This window comes from Bos javanicus, chromosome 17 (genome assembly GCF_032452875.1).
Source record: "Bos javanicus breed banteng chromosome 17, ARS-OSU_banteng_1.0, whole genome shotgun sequence".
Taxonomy (NCBI): Eukaryota; Metazoa; Chordata; class Mammalia; order Artiodactyla; family Bovidae; genus Bos; species Bos javanicus.
The window spans coordinates 63,604,000-63,619,551 of NC_083884.1; the positions used below are offsets into that span (position 1 = coordinate 63,604,000).

The 15,552-nt window shown below is 50.1% G+C and overlaps 1 protein-coding gene across 2 annotated transcripts in view; it reads right to left on the reverse strand.

Moving 5' to 3' along the window:
- Positions 1-5,270: 5,270 nt before the first annotated feature.
- SPPL3 (signal peptide peptidase like 3) overlaps positions 5,271-15,552 on the reverse strand; it is a 94,186-nt gene continuing 83,904 nt past the window's right edge. For both annotated transcript variants that reach the window (XM_061385063.1, XM_061385064.1), the window contains exons 7-11: positions 10,000-10,106; positions 9,356-9,519; positions 8,431-8,630; positions 7,092-7,201; positions 5,271-6,408 (exon numbers count right to left, since the gene is read on the reverse strand). In XM_061385063.1, the coding sequence (XP_061241047.1) occupies positions 6,337-6,408; positions 7,092-7,201; positions 8,431-8,630; positions 9,356-9,519; positions 10,000-10,106 (653 nt within the window). In that variant the 3' untranslated portion in view covers positions 5,271-6,336. The remainder of the gene's footprint in view (positions 6,409-7,091; positions 7,202-8,430; positions 8,631-9,355; positions 9,520-9,999; positions 10,107-15,552) is intronic.

A 15,552-nucleotide genomic window follows, 5' to 3' on the forward strand; every position in this document is an offset into this window, starting at 1 on the left:
AGAGGCCAAAATGCTTGGCTTTAAGCCCCACAATGTGAAGGATCCGTTCGGCAGACCAGCCCCCAGGTGAGCTCCTGTCAGGGCAAGTCCAGGACCCCTCACAGGCCCCCCGGGTCCTGTCGTGAGGACACTTCCTGCTTCTGCTGTGAGCAATCTGCTCACACATGGCTGCGAGATGATTAAGGCCTGAGGTGGCCTCTTAAGGAAAGGCTCTAGGAAGCCCTCAGGGGTGCGCCTCAAACCTGCCCAGGTGGCCCCTGGGCCCTTTCCCAGAGAAGCTGTGGCAGCGGACACGCGCGCAGGCACCCCAGGACATATGGGTGTGCGGCACCTGTACTCAGGCTGACTCAGCCCCTCCCTGCACCAAGTCCTCCAGCGTGTCCAGACCCTGGACTGGCCTGGGCTAACGGCAGCGGCCCTGCTGCAACCCAGCCACTGCCGAGATCCGAAAGCTGAGACGAGGAAGGCGGGGCTTTCACCCCTCAACAGGGGAAGCCTCCTCAGTGACGAGCTGTATTACCAAAGCTGTGGTCATCTGGATAATGGAAGTGTGTCTGTTTAAATCTGATTTTTTTTAAGTGTATTTTAACTCTGTGAAGACTGGCAAATTGTCTGTGGAGTACACGAAAAACTCAATAAACCTGAATGGTGCCTAGTATTCTTGCGATACTTCAAATAAGGCCCCTCTATTCCCACTCCAGACTGAGAAACTAAGGCTCCGAAGAGCTCTGTCATCGAGGAAGGTCCTGTGTGGCCGTTAAGGGCCACGTGCTTCCAGGTACCTTGACACACAGAACCTTGTGGGAGCGATTCTCTGACCTGTCACTGTTGAGTACAGCTTGTATAAATATATCCCCCAAGGCTTTGAATACCACTTCTAAGCTTTCATCCTGACACTGGGAAAGATCGAAGGCAACAGGAGAAGAGGGTGGCAGAGGATGCATCACCAACTCAATGGACATGAGTTTGAGGAACCTCCAGGAGGTGATGAGGGACAGGGAAGCCTGGTGGGCTTCAGTTCACGGGGTCACAGAGAGCCGGATACAACTGAGTGACTGAACAACAACATGCCTTCATCCCAATCTTTGAGCTTTAGTTACTCTACTAACTAGACCAGGACTCCCTATCTTTTCCTTATCTTAGATTTGGCAATTAATTGTTTTCAGATCAGAAGCCAGAGTCGTCATCTAGCCCCCACCCTCTGCATCCACCGTTGCACCAAGTTCTGTCTGTCCTTCCCACTCCAAGAGCCCAGGTCAGCTCTCACGGGAAGGCCTATTAGCAGAAGAGCTCAGTGAAGGACAGAGAGAGGCAGGGAGACCCAGCAGGTGACACTGAACGATGCAGACACGGAACGTACCGGTGGCCAGGGTGGCGGGGCCGCGGCCCCCGTGGATGGCGCTGGGGAGGCAACACTGTTCCCGCCGTCGCGCAGCTGGCGAGGCCGTGACTCGCCGCGCCATCAGCTCAGAGGCCAGGGCCGCTCCTCCCATATGACTGAGTCCTCCATCTCCTCTACTGACGCCAGGTTTCTGCCCTCCCCTGTGAGCCTGCACAGCTGGGCACAGCTACCCTACACTCGGGGCGGGGCGGGGGAACTGAAAACAAGCCACAGTGCTGACCCAAAGTGTGAGAAATCCACTGCCTCCGACAGAAAAGGAGCGACCGCCACAAGTCAGCGCATGAGCTCGCCAGGCCCAGGAGGATCCAGTGAACTCTCCTTGGAAGGCTGACGCATAACCTGCCCGGGGCGAGGCCCCCAGAACCCCGGGGCTGGAATGCTGGCTAGGGGGACCCCCTGCCCCCTGCTGCCTTCTGCCTTTGTCTCCTGGACACTCACTTCCTGCCTCTCATTCCTCACAAGACATAAGTCTGTGCCCATTGCCTGGCAGACCTCTTCGCTCCCCTCAGCCTCCCCATTCCTCTGTCTTCCTGGGCTCCAATGGGCACTGGAGGAAGCCTGGGCACCCCGCCCCCCTATCTCAGGACCCTCAGAGCCTCTGTTCATCTGGGAACCAGCGGCAGGCTTCACAGGTTCTACCCAACAGGGGGTGGACTTCCTGGATCTTAAGAAACTGACCAGGCAGAATCCATCTCTCAGCTGGAGTCCTCCAGGTCCAGCTCCACTAACTCGGGTATCTAAGAGCACCACTGCACAGCCAAGGGTCACCACTGAAGAGCACTGCACTGAGTGAGATTTCCACAGCGGGCCACGAGGCACTGAGGTGAGACCCCTGCTGACCGCCGGCTCTGAGCGGTAAGACATCCAAACTGGGCTTGGTGCTGCATTCAGCGGGCAGAGACCCTTGGCCCAGTGCTGGCCTCTGTCCATCGGGACAGAGGAGCACTCCCCACCCTGCTCCCAACCTCCTCCTGGCCAGCACACACAGCCCTGTGGGTCGGCATTCCCGGCTAGGCCCCGAGTTGTGCACTGAGAGCTACTGCTGCACACCCGCCTCACAGGGGGATGCCCAGCACCCCACCTGCCTCACACGCCAGGTGAGCTGAAGCAAGGCTGGCGTTAGACCACGAGGGTGGGATCAGGGTGTCTGGTTCTGTTCAAGGAGCACTTAGTGACTGACACAGCTTAAACTGAAACATAACTGAAATACTTCAAACGGAGGCAAAGGGCTTTGAATTCCGAGGAAAAGGTTGGGGAGGAAACAAGTCATAGTTGACACAGTCCTGGGAGAGCTCCATACACCAGAAGCTGGATTCCAAACCTGGAGAAGACCTCACAAGTGGAAAGCAGTGTGTAAACTGCGTGGGAACAGAATTTCTGGATTAAAAAACAAACAAAAGTCTCTTACCTGGCTTATACCTCCAAGAAGAGCGGAGGGCCTGGGTTCTGATTCTAAGTCACAGCTCTTCAGCACAAACTTCCGTGGCAAGGTTGACTCTGGTGTTAGGAGCCCTGGTTCCTGAAGTGATTCCATCGCTGGCAACTGCCAAAGCAATGGGACTGAGTGAAGGTGGGAGGCTGTCCAGGCCCCTACGCACTGGAGGACCAGGAGCCGAGCGGGCTGGTCTCCTTCTCAGCCTGTCAGGCTGGCCTCTGTGGAGGAGGAGAGCTGCACAGCGGACATTCACGTATGTACCAGACTGCTACATTCTGAGGCTGTGACACACGTCAGACGTTACAGAACACACAGCTGCGAACGACGCTGGAGCTGGTGCTACTGTGAGCACTGCTATGCAGGCATGGCAGATTCTATTTTTAACACTTTATTGGCGAAACAGAGCTCCCTTCCCTCCACCCTCACAGAGAACTAGCCCTTTTCCCTTTCTTGCGGCTAACGTAACTTACCTGCTTCGCCAAGGCCTGTGCTGGCATGCTACAAAGGCCGTTCACACAGCAGCCTGCCGCAGCCCTGCAGTGCCCCAGTCTGAACTGCTCCTACACAGGGAACTGTGCAGCTGTCTTATTCAGAAAGGCTAAGTGGTGATAATAGTAATGTGACGTGCTAGGCTTTGCATAAACTGCTGTCGTGTCTCCATTCGTTCAAATTAGAAGAAAGTGACTGCAAGTTAGTGGGAGTTCCAACATGCAGACTTGTTGCACGAAAAAGATCCCCAGACTGGGGGTGTGGGGGGCAGTCCATGATGGAACGTTGCCAACATCCCTTGCCTAATTAATGCAAGAGACTTCTTAGAAAACCCCAAAATTCAAAGAATATCTGAGAAACCAGTAAAAGACAGACCAGGACCTAAGTGTATCAAGCAAGGCTGAGAGGCTGGAAGGAGAAACTGGAAGCAAGCACGCAGTGTAACTGCACCCCACCCTTCCCTGTCAGAAGACCACACCACCTCCAGAACCGGGCACATTCTGGCGCAGCTCCTGGGCTTAATTTAAAACAAAAGGAACATCTGTGGTCACTCTGCCAAAGTTTCAAGTGCCCTGCAGACTACAGCTGGAATCCCGATTACATTCAGGAGTCCTGTATGGGTATTCCCCCTACTAAACCTGCATAGGAGTGATGACAGAAATTTACCTTCTGTCTGGAATTGTTTTATAATGAAAAGTCAGAAAAATGAAAATGACTAACTGCCAGGAGGTTATTTTTGACTATGGTCGGCACTTGCCCTTAATCAGGGTCATTGTGGAAGAGTCCCCCCCACCTCTCGCCCCGCCCCTTAGTTAGCCATCGGCATCCTTGAGGGCTTAAGAGGGCTGGCTCCTCAGCAGGGGTCGCACCGTGTACTCCCCGTCTCCGCTGAACCCAGAGACTGCTGGGAGCTGTGTGGACAGCGGAAGCCTCCGTCCTGGGACGTGTGCAGCATGAACCACAGCTGCAGGGGATGCCGCTGGTCTCCTGGACAGGCTGAGCAGGTAGGTGGTGACGGGAGCTCCACTTGGTACCAACACCCAAAAGTGAAGGTGAGGTAACAAAGGCTAGAAAGGAGGCACTTATTAAAAACAGTAAACAAAAACCAACAAAACCACCAAACAGCCTTCAGTGGGGCCTGAAGACATGGAGGAATGCAGCACGCTGACGGCCACGTGCACCGCCGCCTGTGAATGCCGCACACCGCGACCTCCAGCCACAGGGCCCCCAGGGCCCCGGTTTCTACACAGATCACCTGTCTCAGGGAGAGTCCAGGACAGCAGGCCCCTCTGCAGCCTGTGCTCCCAGGTGTACAGGCCCATCCCCGGCTTCTCTTGATCCAGACGACAGGCAACTCCCCCGTCAGTCCACAGATGCCACTCACATTAGCCACCGCCTGGACGCTGGCCCCCAGTTGCCACTCATATTAGCCACTGCCTGGACGCTGGCCCCCAGTTGCCACTCACATTAGCCACCGCCTGGACGCTGGCCCCCAGTTGGCACTCACATTAGCCACCGCCTGGACGCTGGCCCCCAGTTGGCACTCACATTAGCCACCGCCTGGACGCTGGCCCCCCAGTTGGCACTCACATTAGTCACCGCCTGGACGCTGGCCCCCCAGTTGCCACTCACATTAGTCACCGCCTGGACGCTGGCCCCCCAGTTGCCACTCACATTAGCCACCGCCTGGACGCTGGCCCCCAGTCGAGGCTGTAGCTGCAAGCTCGAGCTGCGACTCCTGCAACGGAGGGCCCGTCTTTGGGGGGCATTTGACATTTGTCCCCAGTGCCCAGCTGTCACCACAGGGAAACCAAGACTTCAATCACAACAGCAAGGACAGGCTCGTGTTGCTTTTTTCCTTTTTTTTTCTTAAAGGAGTGAGGGCATGGAAAATACAGCACACCAATGAAACAAAAGGCCAAAAAAAAAAAAATACAAAAAAAATAGAAAATAGAAAAATGTATTTACAAGTAGTACATTACTATGATCAGAAGCACAGACACCTGCTGCCATAATACATGCATTGGTTCAAGAAACTACTGAAAACCCTGCAAGGAAGAAGCCTGTCAGAACAAAACAAAAAAACGGGCCAGAAAGGTTTAACTTTTCATCCCTAATTTGCTACACTGATCAAAACCAAATGAGAGTCCCCTACAGTCCATGAGTCTATCAGTACAAATACTATACTGGTTTTTAACTGCACGTTCAGTCGTGGAGGGAGAGACAGCAGCTTGTCTGTATACAAGGAAGCCAGCGTGAACTGCTCTACATGCTAGAAATTACAGCAAGCCCCTGTCCGCTACACAGCATGAGCTTAGCGGGTTTTAATTTCTGTTTATTCATATATATCTATGTGCATGTGGGTGTGTATGTACGTATAAAAACCGTGCCCTCGTTCACTGCCAACACAACGTCTGGGTGGACATGAACTCATTACAACAAATTCTTATGTGTATGTTGTAAGAAGTCACTCAATGTCTGTGGATTTAATAAGTCACTTCACACCACAGAAAATATTTAATAAATCCAAAAAAAGGAAAGAAGAATATAACGACAGAAGAGCTTCTGTCTCAGTTCTCTGAAACTGAGTCCCCCATAGGAAACTGGTCCCAAAGTTCTTGAGGGTTCACTGAAGAAACCAGTTTGCTAAGGTTTCCATCCTTTTAGTGTTCAAAGGTACAGAACGACTCCTTGCCGTTGTCAGTGTCAACAGTCGCATCTCCGTCCCCCGCAGGTAACAGTCTGGTGCAGATCCATAAAAACGGGGGAGGGAGGCGCGCTGGGGGGTGGGGGAGGACCTGTCACTCCAGGAGGGGCTCCACCTCTCCGGCGGCAGGAAGAGAAGGAACCACGCAGGCTCCAGCACCTCGCTCCCGAAAATGCAAAATCTGGGCACACGGCAGTCCTTACACAGGTGCATCTCCGAGTACCAGGCCAGCTCTAAGAGGAAACAAGCCACACGTTGACAGAGAAGGACTGAGAGGCCATTCTGGTCGCCCGCTGTGATCCATCATACTTCCAGGAATCGGGAGCTGCTGGACTTGGAGTGGAATGGCTCAGACCACATTCGCCGTAGGTCACCCTGGGAAAGACACAACTTCAGCCACATGTTTCAGATCGAGGCACACCTATCTATGTACAAGCCCTTCCTGACTCCTGACCTCAGAGCAGATTGATTCTGTGCAGAATCAAAGAACATTCACATTTTACTCATTGAAAAGTAACCTCCCAGGTCTTTGAAGAACTTGCTAGAAGGGCTCCTGGCACCCCGAGCAGGAAACGGCTCTGACTCGGTCCTGGGGGCAGTTCAACCACTTGTGAGTCAAATGATCCAGGCTCATACTTAACCTCTGTGTCTGCTTCCTAGTCTGTAAAATGTGAGTGACAGTATAAACCTTGTGAATCAGATAGGGCCCTCAGGTTTTACATTTCTTATTTCCAATCTTTAATGCAGAGTACTAAAAGAGCTATTAGGTGGTAATAGCATGCTGCTTTTAAGAGAAACAGGAAGTCTCTGCAGCAGGGTTTTAGGGATTTCAGTTAACTAATCCATGACTAGGTGGTGAGGGGTCTAACTCATTAGTATTTTCAGCCAATGGCTGTTAAAAATCTGGAAGAGGTTGCTAGTAGCAGGTTAGCAAAAACACACACAGAGATCCCAAGATGAAGAGCTTAGGGGAATACCTCAAGCAAGGGGAATACCTAGCCAAGTCCAGGGTCAATGTCATTTTATCGTTTCCATTGGCTTATACCTGCCTTTCTCACCTTTAAATAGGCCATCGTGAGGAGTGGCAATAAGGTAAATGGCACCAAATAGAGAAGGGCAGGCTGGGCTGCTCGGTGAATTCGAGACGCCACAGTCGCAGTGAGCAGACCTGAAAGGAGAGAAACGCTGGTGAGTAACTCCAAGCAGCCAGCCCGAGGGAGGAGACCTCTGTCACCTGACGGCTTCGCAGCATGGCCCTGAGACTGTGCAGCTCTAATGTGACACCCCCTCCAGTGGTAGGGAGTGACATGCCTAGCTTGAGCAGGGAAAGAAACAGGGAGCAGCACAGCTTTTTAAAAACTTAGAATTCCAAGGACCTGTAAGTGGCCCAAGTCCCTGGTTCCAGACCTCATTTTGGCCCCAAATGTGCCTGGTCTCCCCGTCTCCTATATATATGATGATGACAGGCGTGTGGACGTGCTAAGCTGCATCAGCCGTGTCCGACTCTTTGTGACCCCATGGACTGTAGCCCGCCAGGCTCCTCTGTCCATGGGATTCTCCAGGTGAGAATACTGGAGTGGGCTGCCATGCCCTCCTCCAGGGGAGCTTCCCGACCCAGGGTGGAACCCGCATCTCTAATGTCTCCTGAATTGGCAGGAGGTGGGCTCTTTACCACTAGTGCCACTGGGAAGCTGGATGAGGACAGACTTGGAAGCAAAAGACCTGGGTTCAAGTTCTAGCCCTGCTGCTTATGACAGCCATGTGGCCTGGCACATCTCAAGCCTCAGGGCAGTGGCCTTGCCCACTGGGAGCTGCTGGAGTGGAAATGAGCGCAGGCCTAGGAAAGCGCCATGGAACTGTGCAGGGCTCCCTCAGCAGGAGGCACTGAGGTGAGCAAGGTGCTCCTCTCCCCTCGCTGTCACAGCTCACGCAGGGCAGATATACAACCGTCTCTCCCTGTCCAGCCAAAACAGAGCTGGCTAGAGAAACACTAGCCAAGGAGAGTCCAGGTCAGAGGTGATGGAAATGTTAGAGCAGATGAAGGGAAATATCTGTCAAACAGCAGAGGAAATAAACATGACATCCATTAAACTCACGCTGAAGATGTAATTAAGCACACACACTGCTCCATCACCGTGGGGTAGGTGTTCTCAGCTCTGAGGCCCGACCACACTTTTCCTACAATGTCCTTCAAACACACTATTATTGGATAGGGAACGAGGCTGCTGGCCTCACCTCAGGGTCAGGAGTTTCCTTCCCCTTTGTGGTTGTTTATAGCAACGACTAGAGTGACTGCTCTTCTTCCTCCAGCATCTGTAGCTGCAAGATCTGGGTTAACTCCAGGGCTTGGAAGATAGTCAGGGAGGGGATCGCATGCAGCCTCCCAGGTCCTCTTACCTACAAAGTATCCAATGAGGGTGCAATGAAAGTAGGAAACCTTCTGCATGCGCCCGGAGATGTTGGCGGGTCCGGAGGCACCGCAGGAGTCACCGCTGGCTTGCTTCTTGTAGTTGTCATAACGCAGGACAAAGCACAACAGGAGTCCAGGCATCACGATGTCTCCGATGCCCAACATAGAGAAGTGGCTGCCCGTGGAGCTGGAATGCAGTGTCACACGTCAGGGGTTTCACCCTCTACAACCCCACTCCTCCTCCTGCTCAAGGTCTGTTTGCTTTTTAAGAAGCCAAAAAGAATTTATCTGACGGCTGATGGCAATCGCTACTGGTTTAACAGCACTAGCTGTTAGAGGAGTGTGGAGACTGAACGCCACTAGAGTACTGGAAGAATGGTCTGCAGCAGCCAGCGCTTTGGGACAGCACCACCTAAGCGGCTGCTGAAGCTTCCGCGTAGTGCTGCCGCCTCTAGAGATGTCAACTCACCATGTGTCACACATTCACTGCTGAGATGTCCAGTAAGCACCCGACTACTACCAGACATGGGAGATGAAAGCAGCACCTTAATTTTTCCAAGATTATAGTTCCAGGGACTCTAATTTTAGCATTAGCACATTTTTACAAATGTCTGAAAAGTAAAAAAAAAGACCCAGATCCTCCTGTTAATTCCCTCTAGCCAACTTGCAGTACAGCAGTAATGTATGGCTGTTTGATAACATTAATCAATTATTAAAAAGCTGCATCCATATCACTTGATGACCCATCTCTGGAAGTTGTCAGTACTCCTGTCCTGTCATCTGTAAGATGGAGACGATTCACAACCCTTTCCTGGTCCCCATCAGAATGCTGATGACAATGACAACCAAGCGGGGACGAAGGGGCAAAGGAGGGTGGGGTGCTCACCCTCCCGAGACGAGGCCCAGTCCTACCTAGGGAAGACCAGTTTTCCAGGCAGAGATAGGCGCGGGACATCGCGCCCAACGTTGGGCCCCAGGTGGAGTTTCCGGGATAGGACGTCAAGGGGATTGTCAGCCGGCTGCGTGGCCACCTTCACCATGACGTTGCTATTAAAGATGTAGGCGGAGAAAAACACCTGCCAGGGGAGAGTCACCTTTACCAGAGGGAGCTGGAGGCACCCCGACCTCAGCACCAGCCCTCTTTGTTTCTGAAAGCAGAGTCTCAGGACTGCAGCATCAGGCTTTTCAGACTGCACGCTTTGAGGAACGAGAAGAGCTCTGCTCTTGTATGTGTTGCAGATTTGTTCTCTCCACACCCAGAGAGGGAGCCCTAAGCGCACAGCTGGCCATGCTCCAGGGTTGAGAGCCTTGCTTCTCTCCAGGGCAGAGAGCCTTGTGTTCCCTCCTCACCCAAGAGTCACCCACGGACTCTCTACTCTGACAAGTCTCCATGCACACAGGCCTGCTCATCTTCCAACAGGTGTAGTGCTGGCCCGGAGGAGTGGTCTTGGACAGGAGGTACCCTGGCCAGCAGACTTAGGGTACCGAGTACATTTTCAGGAGTGAATGTTCTAGTCAGACCCGAAGGAGAGCAGCAGCTCCGGGGGGACACTCACCCAAAAGACATCGTAGATGAGAAGCCCTGAGAGAAGCAGGCAGGAGACCTTGAGGCTGGGCAGGCGGACGAAGGCGATCATGGCGACACAGAGACCCATGGCCAGGGCTGGGGAGGAGACAACGGTCAGAGTGGAGCACACGCACAGCCTCCCTCCACACGCTATTCAGCTCGGAAACCTAACAGAGCTTGTAGGTCCCTCAGCCCTACGCCCCAGGTGAGGTGCTTACACTCCACGAGTGCAATGTGCCCACCTCAGCCCATTCTGACCTCCTGGTATTTGGGAAAACCCCTTGCCTCATGCTGGCGATGGTGGTCAACTAAGACCCCCTGGGCTGTTTTGAATGATAAAGCTCTAGGCCAAGCCCAGCTCTCCCAGCTCTGTCTCCTGCCTCCCCCACTACTTCACTGCATTGCCCTTACTCCTTTAAAGCCACACCCTAGAGCACATCTTCTTCACTTCCTTAAGGACACTGTTCCAGTCAAGTCACTCCTTTATGCTCATCCTCTCCACCTGGGTCTATAGTAAAGGGGACAAGACAGAACTGCTCAATGACAGGGTTTCTCATGACTCCACACAATGTCATCTTATTGCTCATCTTCAAAGCAAGAAACCCTGCGTTCCTTTTCAACTTAACACAACCTTCCTCATGCGTGCACAGGCTGCTGCTACCATCTGGGGTGCTCCTCTTTACCACCACTGCACATCTTGGTCCGGATTCCCCACACTTCCTGCTTTGCTGTGTGTATCCTTTCCTGTTTTCTCTCTCCCCCGCTTACACTCTTCACTGCCCTTGTCAAAAATCATCCCCTGCCTCAAGTCATGAGGTCCCCTTCTCTGTGATGGATTACTTCTGACTGAGGAGGCACGACTCACACACAGGCAATGCCGCAGGGGCCTGGCCCCAAGTTTCCTCTTGTGTTCCTACTCCTCCACTGACTCCTCCTCTCCATCTGAGTTGAGCAATAACCTCTTTCCAACCGTGCCAACCAAGTCTCCCCACCAGACTCCCAAGTTCCATGTTTGAAAAGGCAGCGTGCATCCCGTCTGACTACTTCAGAGAAGGTTCTCAGCACAAGTAAGTTCAATGACAAGTAAGTTCAATGCCCACCAACCAAACAGCGCCACCAGCCGGTCAGAGCCCCAAAACACACTCTCAAGTATTCATCCAGTTGGCCTTTCTTTTTCTTCATTCTTTCATTCAAGTCATCCTTAAAAAATCTTACCTCCTCTTCTGGGTTCTTCTAAGGAACAGAGGTGACAACTTTCCCTCACTGCATGCTGCCTGAGAAAACCCAAGACTTTCCCTAATAGATTTACCAACAGACTTAACTTCTGGTTAAATGTAAATTAATCAAAAATGTTAGAGAGGTAAATTATTAATCTCTGCCATTTAGTTATAATTATTTTTAATATACTATTGATAGAATCTCTATCACTTTCTCCTTCTCAACCAGGAGGGCCAGGAACAAAGAAAAGGACACCAAGCCGAGATGCAATGTTCTCTAAAAGGATCGTGTAACCTGGAAGGCCTTAAGCAGTGCTCACATCTAAGACAAAGGCTTCCGCAAAGCCAATCTGGTTGTGGACCAAGCGCCAGGGTCTAGCATTTTAAAACCAAACCAAACCAAAAAAAAAAGATCAATTGCTAGATTTCTGGGATTGACCATTTTCTAATCCTAGGCAAATAGCAAGAGCTATAAAATGAGACATCTATCTGTCAGGGCTCTTCTAGGCCCTGAACTGCTCAGGGGAAGTAGAGTATGAACGTGGCTCAATGGTCCTTGAACATGAGGAATGTGTGTACAAGATTCATCAGCCTTTGTAACATACCACACCACTTACTGGTCAAATTCTTTCAAGTCCTTCCAAATTTAAAAGGTTAATTTGTTAAGAGTAGGAAACTGAGTAGGTAAAAAAGAAGCTATAGATTTAGTTCAAGAAAACTCTATAAAGTACCTTCTTAATATTACTGCTTCTCAGAATAACTCTGAAAACAAGCTTTAAGCCTCACCCTTTAAAATAACCATATTTATCATTCTGTTTTCACTGTAAATTAACTTCAAAGAACAGGATTTAATTGAAAAAAACACTCATTTAAAAGAAATCCACATTATGATACCTGATTCTGCACAGAAGTCTGGAAAGACAGTTTGCATGTCAGGGGAGAACATATTTCAGAATGTTACAGATGTGTGGCTAGCAAGCTAGCTTTTCTGTAACAGCAGAAAACAAGTCACAAACACATCAGACAATGATATATATGAGAAACAAACAACTAAAAGCTCAAAGGCTCTCTCTCTTTTTAGGGAAAACTGTAAACTTGGTCACAAGGACAATTTAACCAGTATAACCAGTAAGAGATCCTTATCATTTGGGGAAGTAGCAAAAATGATAGAAAATGATGTAAGTTTACAAGTTAGGGCCACTAAGGGTTTCGGGAGCCTAGATGAACACTCAAAAAAATTTCAACTATTAGGTACCTTTCACAATGGAAATTTGTTTCTGATCCTGGTCTCTGGGAAAATAAAGCTTGTCCTTTATGGCCCATTTGTACTGACTCTAGTCCAGAGGCAAGACTCCCGTGGCGAGATGGCCCCGTCCCTGTACAACAGCGTGTGGGGAGCTGCTGCCCCCGCTTCCCTACAGAGTCTAACAGGGCTCTTCCCACCCTACCTGCAGCCGTGCAGTGAAGACCATTCAGCTGACTGCCCTCAAAACTGAGCTTCAGAGGGCTATGCAAATCAATTTATCTGGAAAAGAACGTCACCTTCCCTCATGCAAACCTCTTCTTTTTTAGAGGCACACTACTTTGGTATTTTCTGGTCCTACGTAATGCTCGAGGAGAGGAGAGAATGGAGTATGAAGGACACACTGCCTGCTGTTTTGAGAGGAACCTAATCTTTTAAAAACTGGGTCAGCAGCTTAGTAAACTTCAAATCCTTAGCAAAACCTGTCAACAGCATTATGTGTGTCCAACTGTTGTTTAGTTGCTCAGTCGTGTCTGACTCCTTTGTGGCCCCATGGACTGCAGCCCGCCAGGCTCCTCTGTCCATGGGATTTCCTAGGCAACAATACAGGAGTGGGCTGCCATTTCCTTCTCCAGGGGATCTTCCCAACCCAGGGATTGAACTCACGTCTCCTGTGCTGGCAGGTGGATTCTTTACCACTGAGCCACCTGGGAAGCCCCAGTTCCACCGACTGTATGAGTGGGATTACAGAGCCTGTAGCAGAGCCACCGACAGTATGGAGTGGGATTACAGAGAGCCTCAGACTACCCAGGGGCTAGAAGCTCCAAGGTTGTTTAAGCATCACCATCACCACATCAGCTCTGAGTGTCAGGATGGAGACTAACCAGTCCCAGGTAGGTGACTGTGGTTTCCAGAGGTCTAGGTGAAACTGTAGTGCTTGGAGCTTTCCTCTGTGTACATGAACTTAGGGGTGCCATTTACGGGAAAGGGCTCTGTCATTTAAGGACATCATCATAGAACATTTTCTCTTAATATGTAGCTAACAATCATCCAAACTGTCAATTTATATGGGACTGAAATAATTCAGTTTAGATTTTAACCAACTAACCAACCTTTATATCAAGTTTTTGTTCAGAAGTAGTAGAGGAGAAATGTCTGTTTGCTTCCTCATCAGGAAGCACTGGACTGGATGAGATTAAAGGGCTATAATCACAAAAGCAGCTGTGAGACTGACTGACTGACACTACTCTAATCATTAACAGGACCAACACTTCTTAATTTTCTACAATACATATTTTAAGGAGCAATTAGGTTCTATTCAAGTCTTTCAAAATCACCTACATGCTCAATTTCAATACTGCTTTTGGTTAACAAATCAGCCCTTGGAAGGAATCAGGAGTTAATGTTAGGAAAAGTCAAATGCAGGTTAATGGCTACATTACGACTACTAACTTCTAGTATCTATAAAACATTTCTTACCCTTCTGCTATAATCTGGCCAAGCCCTGCTGTGACTTTGGATGGAATTTCTTCTTTTCAACTTATTCTTTATCAACCTTCAGAAGCACTTAAGTTATCAACCACCAATCCACAAGGATACTGAAAGCACAGATACTTGAATCTGGGAAATTTAGCAGTTCAATAAACCACTTAAAAATTCTAAACACTGCACTTCAGAATGCATATTTATATGCGCAGTGGGTATTCAAGTACTGAAGCAAATGATCATAGTTAATTTTTTTTTAATCAGGCAATCTATGGCACTACCACAAGAGACCACGCCTGTCAAGAGCTCAGTCTGCCACTACAGACCGGGCCTGGTGACTGAGACCCTGACCTCCTACTGAGTCACTTAAAGGTCTGTATGTAAGTCTAAACGGTAACTTGATCTGCAACCTCAAGGAACTGCTTTTGAGTTCCCATACTTGGTCTATGGTAGGCACTTAAAAAAAAAAAGGCACTCAACAAGTATGACAGCAAGTATGCAGAGTCATAACCCAGGCCGCAGGTGCGAGGCCTTGTACCACGGCCACAGAAGCAGAGCCCAGAACCAAGGTCACCTCCAAAGCTAATGATCCCCTTTGTAACCGTTGACATAAGCCCCTGACCATCACTATCAGGCTTCCTGACTCCCGATCAGGCAAAGATGCCCACTCCGGTAAACACCCTGTGGCGCCCCAGCCTGACACCTAATGCCAACCTTCTGGCGGGAAGGTACTTTGTCTTCAGGCTATAAAAATTGGCTATTAACTCACGAATACTGTCAACTCTCCCTGGTCTGTCCAGAGGTCTGCCCACTGTGCTCACAGTGCCCACAGTATCTCTGCTCTTTGTCTTAATAAACTCCTTCCCTTCTGAGATGCTCTGTGTCTGGAAATTCTTTTCTGACCCGCACCTGGACAGCCTCAAATGTATACAAACAAATTATATAAAATCGTAAGTACGTATATTTAACGTTTCACAGATTATCACTGGCAGAAACAGCAGTCTGGCTTCAGATATGCAGTTCTGTGGATGTGAACATGTGTAGAGACGTGTAGAGTGACCCCCACACTCAGCAGAGAGCAGTGTGTCGCCCCACAGAAGCCCTGTGCCTTTCCTTCACGGTCACACCCTGCTCTGCGCTGAGACAGCACCGAGTGACAGCTCCGCTGCAGGCGTGCCATCCTCCGAGCTGCAGGACACGGAGCCTGGCAAGAAGAGGAGCCCTCAGACCTGGCAGTGCCTTCAAAAAGCTCTGTCCTAAGGCCTGGATTAGCCTTGTGGTTGCTGGACTGGGTTAGAGGAAGAAGTGCCACCCATACCCATATCTCTGCTTTCCAAATTTCCCACTTTAAAAAATTCCTTAGATAGTGCTGATACACATTACAACATGGATGAGCTAAAACAGCATAAAACTGACTGTAGTATTTCAACTTCCTTCCCTTCTGAAACATCAAAAGAAAGAAAAGGGTGAACAGACTTCGTGGGGCAAGGCAGTTAGATAAAATCTTATGAGATTAGTAAAGTGAACTGTGAAGACGAGAGAAGAAATGAATGAAAAAGGAGGTGAAGATGGTTACAGGGTCTTAAATCAAGACGAG